Consider the following 16,004-nt stretch of genomic DNA (forward strand, 5'->3'; position numbering starts at 1 on the left):
TCCTTGTGCTTGTTGGGATTCACCTTTAGAAAGGAAGTTTTTCATTTTCACATGGACAGCACATATTTTTTTCAGACCATCCTTGTCTTTGCTAATTGAGTGCAATGAAACACTGGAGTGCCCTTTTTACTGAAAATATGAATCTATATACTTAGGAAAATGAACGAAAGTGGAATTACAAACACTGGTCTACTGTTCTGCTCAGGCACTGGTGGGATGGCAGTGACCTGATCCCTCATCCTGAGAAGTCTACAGAGATGCCTACTGAGAAGAGAGCTTTCTCAGCTTGTGAACTTTTGGAACTCTGTCCAGGTGTCCTACTGGAGCATCAGATACCACGATGTAAGGGCCACCCACACAACAACTCCCATGGGAGTCCTTACCATTTCTGAGGAGTGGACAGGGTTGGGGGGATACGGGTAGGGAGAGGGTGGGAGTGGATAGAAAGGAGGTGGGGGAGGGAATGGGATGAGAGAAGGGAGGAGAAACTGGTTGGAATGTAAAATAAATAAAGTTTTAATAATAATAATAATAGAGAACTGACAAAAAAAGGCGGGCTTTGTGTTCTCAGGATGACTAGCTTGATGCTTCCAGTCAAAACTGCTACTACTTGTCATCATTAACTGGAAAACATCTTAAAGCTGGAAATTCACCCTTGTCTTGGTTCACAATTTTATGGAGAAGAAAGGTAATCTAAAGAGATTAAGGCCTTAATCTCTAGTCCAGCTGAGCAACTTCCCCAAGGATTAAGCCAAAGCTATTCTGACTCTGTTTGATTTGTGGAAGGCAAGGATGGTTGAAAAGCTTTCAGAAATCAGGAGAAGTTTGTTCCCAGTTGACACGTATTTTGACCTGCTGTAGATAACATGAAAACTCATTTTAATGTGAAAAACTGAGGATCATTTGAAAACCATACAGACAAACTTCATGCAAACTGTAAAGGACTGTCAAAAGAGCCTACAAGGATGTGAGGAAAACTTCTTGCTGAGTGTCTCCTTCCCTTGCTGAGTGTCTCCCTCCCTAGCTGAGTGTCCTCTTCCCTTGCTGAGTGTCCCCTTACCTTGCTGAGTGTCCCCTTCCCTTGCAGAGTGTCCCCTGCTTTTGCTGAGTGTCCCCTTCCCTTGCTGAGTGTCTCCTTCCCTTGCTGAGTGTCCCCTTCCCTTGCTGAGTGTCCCCTTCCCTTGCTGAGTGTCCCCTGCTTTTGCTGTCATCTTTGTGTGTCATCTTTCCCAATTTTGATTTTATGTTCTAAGCTAAGCTTGTCTTATCTTCTCACAGAACAAATTTTGGGGGCTGAGAGGAAAATAAGAACCACCTTGTGGATTCCAAATGGATAATTTTACAATTCTTCATCTTACCTCAAATTTGGAGCAAGTGGGACTTGCCCACTCTTTTAACAATGAAGCATTTAGAAAATGTGCCTCTCATTGACTTTTTACAGAATCATTTTTTTCATGAGGCAATATTCAGATTCGCATGCATTTCCTTAATAAACTTATGTTTCATAATGATTCAAAGACACATCAGCATTGTTTCCAGCTTAATATTTTGGCCCCAGACCAAAAATGTAGGTAGAACATTTCATCGCCAGCTGTAATGCAGAAACTGGCAGGGAAAATATGTAATACAAGTAACAGTGGGAGACATTTCCTGTACAAGTGATGAAGAACAAAATAAGAAATCCCACAGTGTGGAGTTTGCTTGAGAACAGGTTCACAGTGCCTGTATGGAGTGGATTTGTGGGAAATTGATTTTATCAAAGAATGCAAAACCAAAATAACAAAGTGTGAACAGAGGAAGGAACCATATATTCTTGGTTTTATTTCCTTAATTGCAATTTAAGTAATCATTTCCCACATTTTCTGTTTCTAGAACATTCTTCTTCATCAGCTATCATTTAAATAAGGGGAAAGCACTTCACCATAAAAAATTGAAATGTTAGATTTTAGCCTGTGTTACATAATCTGAGTAGGAAGATGATAAAGAACATGGGGGCTGAGGAAGCGATACATGCCAAATTCAAAGTGTCCTGAACATGTAAATGTCAGGTGAAATACATAATCACTAAACAGTTCTCAACTTTTTATGAACCCTTTGTTTCTCTTCTATAAGATTCTATACCTGTAATGACATTGCTGTGAGCAGATCACTGTCTGACTCAAATGCCATCATAGTCTCAATGGTATCATCCTAATTTCTCTTGATTCACTCTCAAGTCCGTTCAGTGCCATCAATTCATTAACTATAAAGACATTAAGTCCATCTCCTAGAGAGAAACCTGGACAACATTTTTATAAGAAATTTAAAAGTTGGAAAATTATGTCATAATTGTGGCAACACCTTTTCATTTAGAGTAACCCTTTGGAAAAATGTTTACATACTACCCAAAGGCACTAGTTCACATAGGGGGTGATTGAAAAAAGAAAAGTAGAATCAATCTGTAGTGAAGGTAAGGAACATAGTAACAGATGTTAAAAGGACATTACTAAGTGTTAAAGTGATTCTAAAAATGGCACTTTGCACGTTGGTATAAAATGAAAGTGCTTTAAGATGAAATCTTTATCATTTTTTTAAAGCTGATCCTTAGTCCCCTGAAAATAGGGGGTTATCATGAGAACATGAATACACCAAACTGTAGTAGCCATAAGAATTGGATGTCACTAACTGCTCTGCGTGTGTTTATTTATTTATTTTTGTATTTCTAATGTTGATAGTCTTGCTTTATCTGTGTGTCATCAGTGAGGTTTTCTCTTCAATTCTTACTAGAAAGGTACAGCTCATTGAAAATAGCTGGTAGACACAGAAAGCATAAATATCCAGCAAGTTTAAACACTGATTGTACTAAATGCAACAATACAAAGAAGCAGACGAAACACAAATGGTAACACAATAAAACTGTATTACATTTGTGCTTCAGATATTACAATACATTATATACAATAGTCCAAAATAAACATCTCATGCCAAGTGACACAAAAACGAATAGCAAGCAAAAACCCAGCAATATATACATGACTTTTCTTTCTTTAATAATGAACATTCAACTCTTGAACTGGGGCAATTTCACTACATAGAGATGCAGTCCGCCTTTGATTCCATATGGCCATCCTGCTGTCCTACCACTACCCTATTTAGTAGGTTCCTGGGTCAATTCTTATATACATGTGAGCAAAAAAGATAAAAGAATGTAGTGCTTTGTGTTGTTATGGGATGATATCAATGGATCAGCGGACTTGGGGTGCATAACCTTCTTTCATTAGGCCTTCTTCGTAGTCTGTCTGGCAGAGGATCATGTTATTCTTTAAGAAAAATTTGTCTCCCACACAAAATCTGAAAGTATAAAAACATAAAATGTGTTAATACTACTAAAATCCAAAAGACTGTCTTAGGAAGTTACTTTCATTATAAAAGTTAGAATTGTTTTATTTCACTTATTAACACTTGCACACAACGTGTAAACTTCACCTTCCTATATAAACATCATAGGAACAGCAAGGTAGACACTTCGGACACCAGTGGTGATAGTCCTTATGTCTTCCCCTTTCTCTTTTTCTTTTCCTTACTACATTGGCAAAAAGAAAATATTAGATACATACACCCTCATCAAAGTAAATTAAATATCATATCAGTTTTTACTGGTCATGATTATGAACGATTTTATACTGGTCCTTTGTCCAATTAATCAAACTGTAAAAGGTACTACAGTGAACCAATGAATTAGGAAATTGAAGTTTTCTATTCCAGGCTCCCTTTAACTCTGTTATTAAATGTGACTAAATCTTAATAATTTGGAAGTGCCTACTGTGAAAGGTGCCCAAATATATTGAGGCTGAGCTATTTTCCTCCATGGCAAAGTCCCCAGCTGCAAAATAGTAGATGTCACTTACTAGAATGCTTCCCATTAAGACAGAGTAACCTGGATGAACCTCCTCATATTGATGTGATAAATAAAACCAGCTCCCAGAACCTAATTATGCATTTTAGTTTATGAAGCATTGTTTAAAGTGCAAGACTGTAACGTTTTTAATAAGTGCTCTTTTTATATAGTTTCCCAGTGGGTGACACTACAGACACAATTCAGGTAAAAGGTAAATGTTTGTGCTATTTCCAGTACATTTAACAAGAAAGTAACTCTGGGGAGATCTGTATATCTATATTTAATTGTAACAATTTAACAATCAAACAGCAGTGTTTGGTAGAGTTGACTGAGAACAACTCTGTAATTACGCAGATTGACCTCTGTGACCTTTGGTGGTGGTCATTCTTTATCAGGTAGTCAATTCAGAATGATGCTCGGGCAGAAATCTTAGTGGATGGATTAAATGGTGAAGTGAAAGCTACCCTCTAATGCTCTGTAAAGTTAAAGGTTTAAATGAGGGACACTTGAACTGATTTACATTTGCAAAGATTGGAATTCTAGACAAACAGTGAATCTATTTATTTTCCATCCAGGCAGCTTTGGAAATTTATCCTTATACTAGCTAAGTAGATAGAGGGGAAAATAGTGTAATAAAAAAAGTAGATTGAAAAGAATTAGCTCTCCTCTTAAAGGAAAATTGGTCTGTTTATTTATGGAATTTACTTTTTCCCTAGGATTACTGCCTACTGCTGATGTTGGTTTAAAGCAGAGACTCAGCTCTGGTCTTGAAATCCTGGATTTGTTTGCCGCTGCATCTGCTGCACAAGATGCACATTTAAGTTTGGGAGTTTGAGTATGTTTTTCTTTTTTGCTAGCTTTAGCCTGTATGCTTTAAATATAGAACTTAAACAGTGATGTTTAATAAATCAGTTTATGTAGCTATCATAACTATGAAGACATATTGGATAAATGGAAATATTCTTTATTTGGACAAGCCTTAGGAGCCCAAATTTGACTTTTATCTTTTATGAAAAATTATGTGAAACAGCAATAAAGACATATTTCATGAGTGTTCAAGACAATCCATTTATATTACTGTTGAAATTAATTTTAGCTCCTTAGTAATATAATACAATATCACATCTAAATAAATACATTCAATAAAGTACTCCTTTCTTCTTGCTGCTATTGAGTTGGTTTTCCTATGATGCAATTTATCTGAAGACATTTTTCAATGTTCATTGTCTTTAACTTTGTTGGTTGTCAGGAGCTCAAATTCTAGTAGTCATCATATACAGAGATGGGTTCTGTCAGCCATCCCATCCTGGGGTAGCCTGTCATTCTTAGCTCAGAGCCCTTTAAGATGGGGTATTTTATTTTATAGGTAAGTAAGATCAAGACTGTCACAGTGAGTTGTCTGCTGGAAGCAGCAGTCCTGGGGACCTGGCTTCATGTTCTGCTTCTCTAGCATACCTGATGCAGGCACGGGTGCATGCCACTCTTTCCCTACTTAAGTTCTCTGTGGGAGAGATGAAGACACAGCATCCTCCCTCCCCGCAGGGAGTCACCATAGAAAGCACAGGGAAGGCCCAGAAGCAAATTCGATGGATATGGTCCAGATTCCCATCCTGGTGACAAAAAAGCTGCACCTTTTGATCAAGTAACATGATCAGACTTGATTCTTACATCCAGCCAGTACACCTTGAGCTCCTACCAAAATGCCAAAGGCTTGCCTGGGTTTGCACAGCCTGAGTAAATGTGGTGGAGAGCTGAAAACATGCCAGTTATTTGTCGATCTCTGGCCTGTTCTTTCACCCAGGTCTCACAATGTGAAGAGTGAATATAAGTTTGTTTGCTTATTAGTTTTTGTTTTCTTGAAATAAAGTCTCACTCTGTTGCTTAGGCTAGTCTGCAATTAACTTTGAAGCCTAAACTGGTCTCAAACTTACAGCAATCATCATGCCTCAGCCTCTTGAATACTGCTATGACTGGGATGAATTGCCTCACCAGACCCACAATCTTTGCATTATTGTATTCTCTTCTGCATTTTTCATAAACCTAACTACCATTTGATGAGATGTATGTCACACAACCCATTGACTAGGTAGAGAGAGACAGAGAGAAATGGATGAAATATCTAAAAGCGTGAGAAAATACATCAAAATAGTTAAATATTCCTTTCTGAAAGGTTTCATAATTAAAATCTTAACAATTGGGTAAAGTATATTTTATTTCAATCTATATGTAAAAGTAAAGATGATTATAGAACACAGGTTAAAAGTATCACAGTCACAACTAACCTACAAAACTGTGTAAACAGTGTTGGCAGCTGTGATTAGGAGTAGACCATGGCTGTTCAGTTGAGATCATCATTGTCCCTAAAAATGTCCCATATAGGGGCTGGGGAGGTGGTAAAGTGATTGCCACACAAGAATAAAGATCTGAGTTCAATTCCCAGCACACAGATAAATGGCCTGGCATGCCAGAGTTTGCTTATAACCCTAGAACTGGAGAGGCTGAGACAGGAGGATCCCCAGAGCTTGCTGATCAGTTGTTCTAACTGAACTGAAGAGCTTGAGGTCCAGTGAGAGACTGTCTAAAACAATACAGTGGAGAGAATACCACTACAGAAGATGCCTACTGCCAGCCTCTGGCCTCTACATACACACTCATCTGTGCACACTCCGCACTCACCCACCACACACAAGTGTTTGGGAGCACATGTGCACACGTGTACATACCCACACTCAAACATGTACATAGACTCAAATACATAGACATGAAGAAATTAGATAAATAACAGTGCAGGAGTTAAATGTGCAACAAAATAAGCAGTAACTTTAATTTTAAAGGAAAAGCTAATTTCCAACACCATATAACCTGTTTCTTTTGAGATTTTACATTTGTAGAGAAAACCTTTTGAACATGGTGTTGGCTGAAGAATGTTCTAAGGGTATTAACAGGCCAGGCTAAACCTTGTGAAATCTTACTCATGGTCTTTATTGTAAGGCAGTCTTAAATGCTTGTGGGGTATGGTCAGCCCTATTAGTTTTATCCTCATTCAAAAATTACTAAAGAAGAAGAGAGGATGCCAATTAGGTTATTAACTAATCTAAAATTCATATGTTGAAATTAAGAATGCAATTAATTTCCAGCTGAGGATGAGTCTAACTAACTTCATAGAGTTTTTGAGTCCTGAGAAGCATAAGAATGAAGTGTAATTAATAAACTTCTGTTCTAAAATAGGGAGCATAGAGCAGTTTCCTCTTTTATATTTTTTATTGATTCTTTGAAAATTCAATATAGTGTATTTTAAACATTTCCACCCCTCTTGGTGTCCCTTTACACCCTCTCAAATCTCCCACCCCTTCCAGATAGAGCAGGTTATCAAACCCTGTTCTAAGATGCCTCCATTTGTAATATGAATTTGAAGAAACAAGAATGTTAACTTAGTTGTCTTATTTCCCCAAGGTTAATGACATCAAATTATAACTAATTTCTGTCTTCATAATGTTTAAAAAGGAGAGGAAATCTGGTCTGTATTCCTAACATATCTACTTTCTCACTCCACATTCCTAGCCACTAAAGCCCTGCAGGATCTATTTATACTTCCATATTCTTAGTCAGAAAACACAATGCTCTTCTGAAATTGGTCTACTCCTGAGAGTAAAACCCTAACTTGCTTGGTTAAAAACTTGAGATGACCATTTACTATCTAGGGCAAAGTACTTAAACTTTTTGCATGTCTTCTCTGTCTGTATAATATTACTTGTGTGTATGTATTTAGGGCTGATGATTTGTTGATGTATAACCAAAAAACTGATGATGTGCTCTGGAAGGCTGTGTTTCTTGCTCTAATCATTCCTTGTTCCTTATAGTTCTTGGCATCTGATTGAGGTCTCCTGTACTTTCCCAACTCTATGTTAGCATGATAATTGTTCAGCTCATGTTTATATAGATGTAAACATGTATGTGTAATGAAGTGCAACTTTTTCACTCTGCAATTATGTATAATACATATATGATATTAACATATATATTTAATTATATATGTGTATCAACAATTAATGAAAAGAGGACATTGATTTGAAAAAAAGCAAAGAGAAATATATGGAAGGGTTTGGAGGAAGGAAAAGGAAGGGGAGAATGATGTAATTAAAATCTCAGAAATATAGAAGAAATAATAGAAAAAAATTTCTGCACTCCAATTTTTTGCCTACCCTAGAGACTAAAAGCATCAGCTACATAATGATCATTATAGGTATTAAATGAGATTGCAATGCTGAAATATATATATTTAAAAAGCAATGAAACAAAGTATAAATCTTAAAAACAAATTTAAATTATATTTGCCATTTCAATTTAGTATATTCCAAAATCTCCCTCTCTCTTTCCCTTTCTGTGTATGTGTGTGTGTGTATGTGTGTATGTGTGTATATGTTTATGTGTGTTAATGTGTGTATGTGTGTGTGTGTATGTGTGTGTGTGTGTGTGTGTGTGTGTGGTGTTCATGTATGTGTACATGGATATTAGTATGGAAGGCAGTGATGAACCTACAGTGTCATTTTTCCAAAGCTATCAACAATCTTTTTGAGACAGTCCCTCACTGAGATATCAGACTCACTGATTTGGCTAGGTTGGCTGTCCAGGGAGCCCAAAGAGTCTGCCCATGTCCACCTTCCCAGATGTGGGATTATAGGGACTTGTTACCATACTGGCTTTGTTGTTTTGTTATATGATGTGGCTTTGGGGCTGGAATGCAAGGCCTCATGCCCACCTATCAAGCACTTTACCAAGCAAGGCCTGTCCCTAGCCCAACCAGGGCTCTGGGGACTCCTTTCTGAAATTAGACAAGTCGGCCCTCAGGTACTTCTCTGGACTTGAAATAATGGATGTCTCTTCCCTCAGCATAGACGTAAGTCTGATTAAGCTCTTCTGTGAGTCTCTGATATCTTGTCACCCCCAGAGTGCTGAACACGTTGAGTTTCTTAAAGAAACTAGAATTTATTCCCCTCAGCTTCTGCAGGGTCTAGCATTGTTCCAGCCCTTAAAATAGTAAAGCAAATGTTGAGCCAGAGAATCATCTCCAAGGGTCAATGTGTTGGCTGCCAAGCCTGATAGCCTGAACTTGATTCTCAAGCTCCAGAGTGGAACGAACCCATGAGGAGATGGGCAGATGTCAAGGCAGAAGTACATACAACAAAATAAAGAGCAATACAGCATCACCAAACCTAGCCTTTCTCCAACAGCTAGACCTGAACATCACGGAATGGAAGAAGAAGAAAACAACCTTATAAGTAACATCATGAAGAGGCTAGAGCCTTATATAGAAGAAATCAAAAATAAAGTGGAGGAACAGACAAACAAAAAATGGGAAGAACGCTATAAAAAAAAAAAAACTAAAGGAAAGGACAATTAAAGCAGAAGAAAACAATAAGTCCCTGAAAGAAAATCATGAAAAAGCAAGGGAAACAGTCTAAGACCTGAAGAGGGAAATAGAAAAAATGAAGAAGACACTAGCAGAAGGAATGCTGGAAATAGAAAATCTGAGTAAATGAACAGGAACTTCAGAGGCAAGTATAACCAACAGAATGGAAGAGATGGAAGAGAGGATCTCTGGTGTTGAAGATACATTAGAAGAAATAGATTCATCAGTCAAAGAAAACACTAAAACCAACAAAGTCATGACCCAAAATGTCCAAGAAATTTGGGACACCATGAAAAGACCAAACCTACAAATAATAGGGATAGAGGAAGTAGAAGAATACCAACTCAAAGGCACAGAAAATATATTTAACAAGATCACTGAAGAAAACTTTCCTACTTTAAAAAATGAAATGCCTATGAAGATATAAGAATCCTATAGAACACCAAACAGACTAGACCCCCCAAAAAAGTCCCCTCACCACATAATAATTAAACAACTAAATGTACAGAATAAAGAAAATTAAGGGCAGCAAAGGAAAAAGGCCAAGTGACATATAAAGGCAAACCCATCAAAATAACATCTGATTTCTCTATGGAGACTTTGAAAGCCAGAAGGACCTGGACAGATACAATGCAGACATTAAGAGACCATGGATGCCAGCCTAGACTTATATACCCAACAAAACTTTCAATCATCATAGATGAGTGAACAAGACCTTCCAAGACAAAACCAGATTTAAACAATACTTATCCACAAACCCAGCCCTACAGAAAGCACTAGAAGGAAAATTCCAACCTAAGGAAGGGAGATACACCCATGAAAACACAGGCAATAGATAACACCACAGCAGTAAACCCCAAAGAAGAGAAGTACACACACACTACCACAAAAAAATAAAAATAATAACAGGGACGAACAATCACTGGTCATTAATATCCCTTAATCTCAATGGAATTAATTCACCTATAAAAAGACATAGACTAACAGAATGGATATGAAAACAGGACCCATCTTTCTGCTGCATACAAGAAACACACCTCAAATTCAAAGACAGATACCTCCTAAGAATAAAAGCCTGGGAAGAGACTTTCCAATCAAATGGTTTTAAGAAGCAAGCTGGTGTAGCCATCCTAATATCCAGCAAAATAGACTTCAAACTAAAATCAATCAAAAGAGATGATGAAGGACATTACATACTCATCGCAGGAAAGATCCACCAAGATGATGTCTCAATTCTGAACATTTATGCCCCAAACACAAGGGTACCCACATATGTAAAAGAAACATTACTAAAGCTTAAATCACATATAAAACCTCATACATTAATAGTGGGAGACTTCAACACGCCACTTTCACCTCTGGACAGATCGGCCAAATTGAAACTTAACAGAGACATAATGGTCTTAACTGATGTTATGGCTCAAGATCTATATTTTTAACCATGGTTTGCTATAAAAGGCATAGACCTGCCTGTTATTACTGCCTTGTGTCTCTCTGTATGATGTGTGCATGTGCATATTCATGTATGTGCATGTGTTCATGTGCGTACATATCACTTGTGTGTGTGTGTGTGTGTGTGTGTGTGTGTGTACAGGTGTTCATGTACTGATGCACAAATATATATGGAGGCCAGAGGAGGACACTAGGTGTCCTCTAGTACTCTTCTCATTATTTATTATTGTTATTATCAAGAAATCCTTGGCATGTTCTTTCAATTTCATAAAACAAGAATTGAGAATCTCTCTCTCTCTCTCTCTCTCTCTCTCTCTCTCTCTCTCTCTCTCTCTCTCCTCCCCCTCTCTCTCAGGGGGTGGGGTGGTAATATGCAAGTACTACACCATGTGTGGAGGTCAGACCACTACTTAAGGGGGTTAGTTTTTCTACACTGTGGATTTCCAGAACCACACTCAGATTCTCAAGCTTGTTGGCAAGTGTTTTTGTGTACTCAGCCTTCTTGCTAGACCTTTTTTACTTTGAAGACAGTCTCTCACTGCATGTGGAGTTCACATATTCAGCTAAATGGGCAAGTGTGCAAGTGAGCTGCCTATTCCTGCATCACCACCATTGAGGTTACAGGTGTGCAATCACTTGCCTGGATTTTTATATAGGTGCTGTGTTTCCAGCTCTTGCTATAGTGGTAAGCACTTTACTTGATGAGAATTATCCCCAGCCCCTATTTTTACTGTTTTTAAAATATTTGGAAATACTTTGGGTCTTCATATTTAGACATAAAAGTGAGGATAAAATGGGTCACTTAGCACAAGCCTGTCATGCCTGCTACGGGGGTGGGGGGGTGGGGGCTGAAGGATCCCAAGTTCAAGACCTGCACAGGCTATACAATGATTTCATAGCAAAACTGGAAAACTTAGTGTTCCCTCTCTCCAAAGAATAGGAAAAGGCGGCTATGGGTGCAGTTCAGTGATAGAGTGCCCGTCAAGAATGTCTGAAGCTCTGGGTTTGATCCCCAGGACTATAAAGATAAATAAATTCATACAACAAACACATGCTTAAAAACAAAAGTAAGATGTATATTAAATAAAATCCATAAACTTCTATTAATTCTGTAATTTGAAATGTTAGCGAAGTTTGCTTAAGGAGAAATGTCCAAAGGACCAAATGACCTCTTTCCATCCTGTTTCTCTGGGAAAAAAAAATGAGTGTTGGGACAAGGCTTTGTCAGGTCGTGGCTCCGCTGAACGTGTCTCCACAGCGAGGTTCAGGGAAAGAGGAGCATCACCTATCTTGAAAGTCCTCTGTATTCAGGGTGACCACATCTGCGTGCTCTGCTTGACTGATGAAGATGAGTTGACTTCCTTCATTGAGGAAGTTTGTCTTGTAAGGACCACAGTGACAAGACCATCACCAAGTGCTAATTGTGCATAACCAGTGCTAAAGATATGCAGCCCCTTTACGGCAGGTAATAAATGAAGTGGACATAGAAATGTATTAGGTGCTTTTGTAATGAGGTTGGAATAGTGTTTTGCAGCCATGAGAATGCAAGCAGTGTTTAGAGTCAAAATTTAGGAGCATTTGTCTTACTTGACTGAGTTCTACTGAGCAGACTGACTTAGTTGTGAATGTAACTTCTTATTTCCATGATGAAATAAAACTGATCTATGATTTATAAATAGCATTAACTACCTTCAGTTACTTTGTATCACAGGGGATTTAGGCTGAGTTTAGCACTTGAATGATGCTTTCATTTTCAGTGCAGAATGTAGATAAAATATGGAAGCCTGCCCCGGTAGGCAAATGGACACGGCATAAACAGTTCCTCAGGGGAGGAAAATCTGAAGGGCTACAAGTCAGCAAATAAACACCAATTAAAAATTATAATCAGGTAGCAGCTTTCATCTCTGAAGGTGACAAGAATTTCTTTCTAAATAATAAGCCCCAGTGTTAGGGTGAATGTGTGAGATCATGAGTAATTTTGCTGTGGGAATAATAGGTATAGCTTTTATGAAGATCATTTGGTCAATATTTATCCTAAGCTTTCAAATTTTTGCATTCTTTGAATAACCAATTACACTCCTGTGAACTTACCCTGACACAGATTTGATTATTTGTCTGCTTGAAGACTCAGTATTTTATTGATGATGCGAAATGTGCTATAGAAATAACCAAAGCATCAGATACTTGATGACAAAAATGAATGTGAAATAGCTTAAAATATCTTAAAAAATTTTAACAGCAAGTAAAAAGATAAATAACAGAGATTAAATAAAAGGGTTCAAGTGTCATACATTAAGATCCTTCCTTGTTAAATTGTTTAACCTGTTTTTTAATTCATTCTGTGCATTTGCATCATATTCAGTACACCCATCTCTCAGACACACTCCTCTCAGACACACTCAACCTCTCAAATCATTCCCAACTTCATGACTTACATCTGTTACTACTACTGCTGCTGCTGCTACCACTAACATTTGTAGACAAGAGTCTCACACACTGCAGGCTGGCAACTAACTGGATCTTCCTGCCTCCACTTCCTGGGTGCTGATATTACACGTAGTTACCATCATGCGAGGGATTCCTATTACTATCTTTTTAATCTGATTAAATATCAGTATGATATATGGACGCTACATATAATTTGTCACATACACATAGGATAAAAACCATGAGTGGCTATGTACTAAAATACTATTTTCTTTTAGAATAGTGAAGGCTAGAATTCTTTCTCATTTTTAAATTTTCTTCTAAAAATATGTAAACTTTTCTAAGTAGAACAATTGTACAAGATGCTTTCTTAAGGATAGTGGTCATTACTCCTGCTGTCACTGAATCAACCTGTCAAATGAACAGAGATATTTTGCCATTATGGCTAACACACTTTTAAAATGTGTACACATACATGTTCACGTGCATATAAGTGTATCTGGATAGATGAGTGCATATTTGTATTTGTATATATCCATATTTTTATAAAAGATAACACATGAATTTCTTTGTTTATTGCTGGCTAAGTGTCACCTTCAACTGATGAAATTATTGATATAAAACATTTGTTGAGAAAAATCAAGATACAAAATGGCTTCTAGGTGATTGCCTAGGTGATAGAGTAGGTAATATTCTAAATATCTAAATTTGGCAAGAGACTCTATTGGGGTATAGACTGTATAGAAATAACAAGACACTGGGGTATAATTTGGACAGGACAAATTATAAATATAGAAGGAATGATTTTTAAAAAATGCACTCAATACTCTTTTATTGACACAAACTGTAGCAATTTAAAGAGACTAAATAACATATTGAAAATCACAAAGCTTATAATTTAGCTAATATGTGTTGGGGCCAGAAATTGAATCTGTTTTCACCATAAACATCACATCCTACTATTTCATAGGGCCTCATGAAGAGACTTTGGATCAAACAGGACTTTTCAGAGAAAGCTACATATATTGAGAATGCAAAGCAATATTTATTGATGACACACTATATGGACATTTTCTCACAGATTCTATACATTCTTGAAATTCCAGCAAGGGTCTTAGAATCTGAAATACTATAGTTTTGGTATGCATAGTTTTTCCATTTTTGTGTTTGTTTGTTTGCTGTTTGAGGCAGGGTCTCACTGTGAAGCACCAGCTGTCTTAAAACTTGCTATGTAGACAGACTCATCTTGAACTCTCAGAGATCTGCCCTTCATCTGCCTCTGATATACTGAGATTAACTGTGTGCACCAGCATGCCTGGCTGTGATAAGCTTATTTATAGTATTCCATACTCTGTATTACCTATGGAAAACAGGTTGTAGCCATAGGATAATTTCCATGGGGGTATAATTTTTGATAAACAAAAGTGAAGGATGTATTATACTTTTAGTTTGAAAGAGGTTTGGAACTGATTAATAAAGTGTTACAAATAAGGAAACTGGATCCAGAGAAATGATGTAGTTAGCTTAAGACTGCACAGCCAGTTTGTAGTACAGCTCAGACTTCAACTTAGGTTTCTAGACTTCTGGGCAATACTCTTCCCCTTTTTGTATTCCCAATTCTGGTAATTGTTTAATTATTAGCTTTGTTTTGCTTCCTCCTCAAAAGATTGGAGGTAACTAAGAGTATAGAGACCATGCTAAGAATTCCAGGGAAGTCAAGAGATGGGGATGTGAGAAACACAGACAAGATGAAAACAAACTTTCTGTTACCAATTCTTTGCCTCTAAAGGAATCACACAACAGAAAAAAAGGTAGATGTATGTGTGTGTGTGTGTGTGTGTGTGTGTGTGTGTGTGTGTGCATGTGCACACCTGCCACAGCATATCCATAGAGGTTAGAGGACAGATTCAATGTCAGTCTTCACTCTTTACTTTGTTTAGATGCTTGTTGTTTGCAGGGTATTCCAAGTTAGTTGGTTACAAAACTCTGGGGATTCTCCCATCTCCCCCAACCCCTGTCCCCATCTATACCCATTTTGCTGTAGGAGGATTAAAATCACAGAAATATGCTAAGCTGTCCATCTTGACAAGTCCCCTGAACCCAGGTCCTCACACTTGTGCAGCGAATGCTTTGCTCACTGAACCATGTCATTACTCCCATGCAAAGATATTTTAAACCACCTTATGAAGATATAATAAAACAATAATGAGAATGAATGATGGGTCTGGAAGTCCACAGAAGTATTTCTGTGTCCAGTTGCTATCACATAACACTATCTTTTGAAGCTAGTCTAAAGAACTCTCTCTGCAGTGGTTTGTTTCTGGTGTTGAGTGCACATTTGCAGGACCCCAGAATGTAGAGATTAATTGGTCTAACAAAGTGGACTGTGATCATTCCCACCTATTAAATCAATACCCAGCCTAGAGAGTGGCATCATTTGGGGAGGTCAAATTAAATGTACTAAATGTACTCACCTCTGGTTGCAAAGCTGACAGGCAAAGCAGTCCAGGTGGTACACATTATCCTTGGCACGCATCACCATCTCAAAGGCAGGGATGAGCTTGCTACAGGCAGCACAGTTTCCCGTTACACCGAACAGCCTAGAACAATAAACAGTTTCTTTTTCAACTTAGGGAAACCTGAGTTTGCAAACTGAGAAGCTGTTAGTTCGTGCTTTGAAGTGATCCATGCACAATGCTTTATGATGTTCATAAATGAGTTTTATCTGATATATATATTCTTCTGCAATACATCCTCCCTTGACCTCTCCAGATGAAAATTACATCTTGTTTTAAGAGTAAAGGAAAAGGCAAACACATTAGGATGCTTACACATCTA

General features: G+C 37.6%; 1 protein-coding gene across 8 annotated transcripts in view; it reads right to left on the minus strand.

Moving 5' to 3' along the window:
* Nucleotides 1–1,727: 1,727 nt before the first annotated feature.
* Lmo3 (LIM domain only 3) overlaps nucleotides 1,728–16,004 on the minus strand; it is a 62,672-nt gene continuing 48,395 nt past the window's right edge. For all 8 annotated transcript variants that reach the window (XM_036181458.1, XM_036181457.1, XM_036181454.1 and 5 more), the window contains 2 exons: nucleotides 15,641–15,766; nucleotides 1,728–3,330 (listed from right to left, as the gene is read on the minus strand). In XM_036181458.1, the coding sequence (XP_036037351.1) occupies nucleotides 3,225–3,330; nucleotides 15,641–15,766 (232 nt within the window). In that variant the 3' untranslated portion in view covers nucleotides 1,728–3,224. The remainder of the gene's footprint in view (nucleotides 3,331–15,640; nucleotides 15,767–16,004) is intronic.

The sequence above is a fragment of the Onychomys torridus genome, chromosome 3 (assembly GCF_903995425.1).
Source record: "Onychomys torridus chromosome 3, mOncTor1.1, whole genome shotgun sequence".
Classification (NCBI taxonomy): domain Eukaryota; kingdom Metazoa; phylum Chordata; class Mammalia; order Rodentia; family Cricetidae; genus Onychomys; species Onychomys torridus.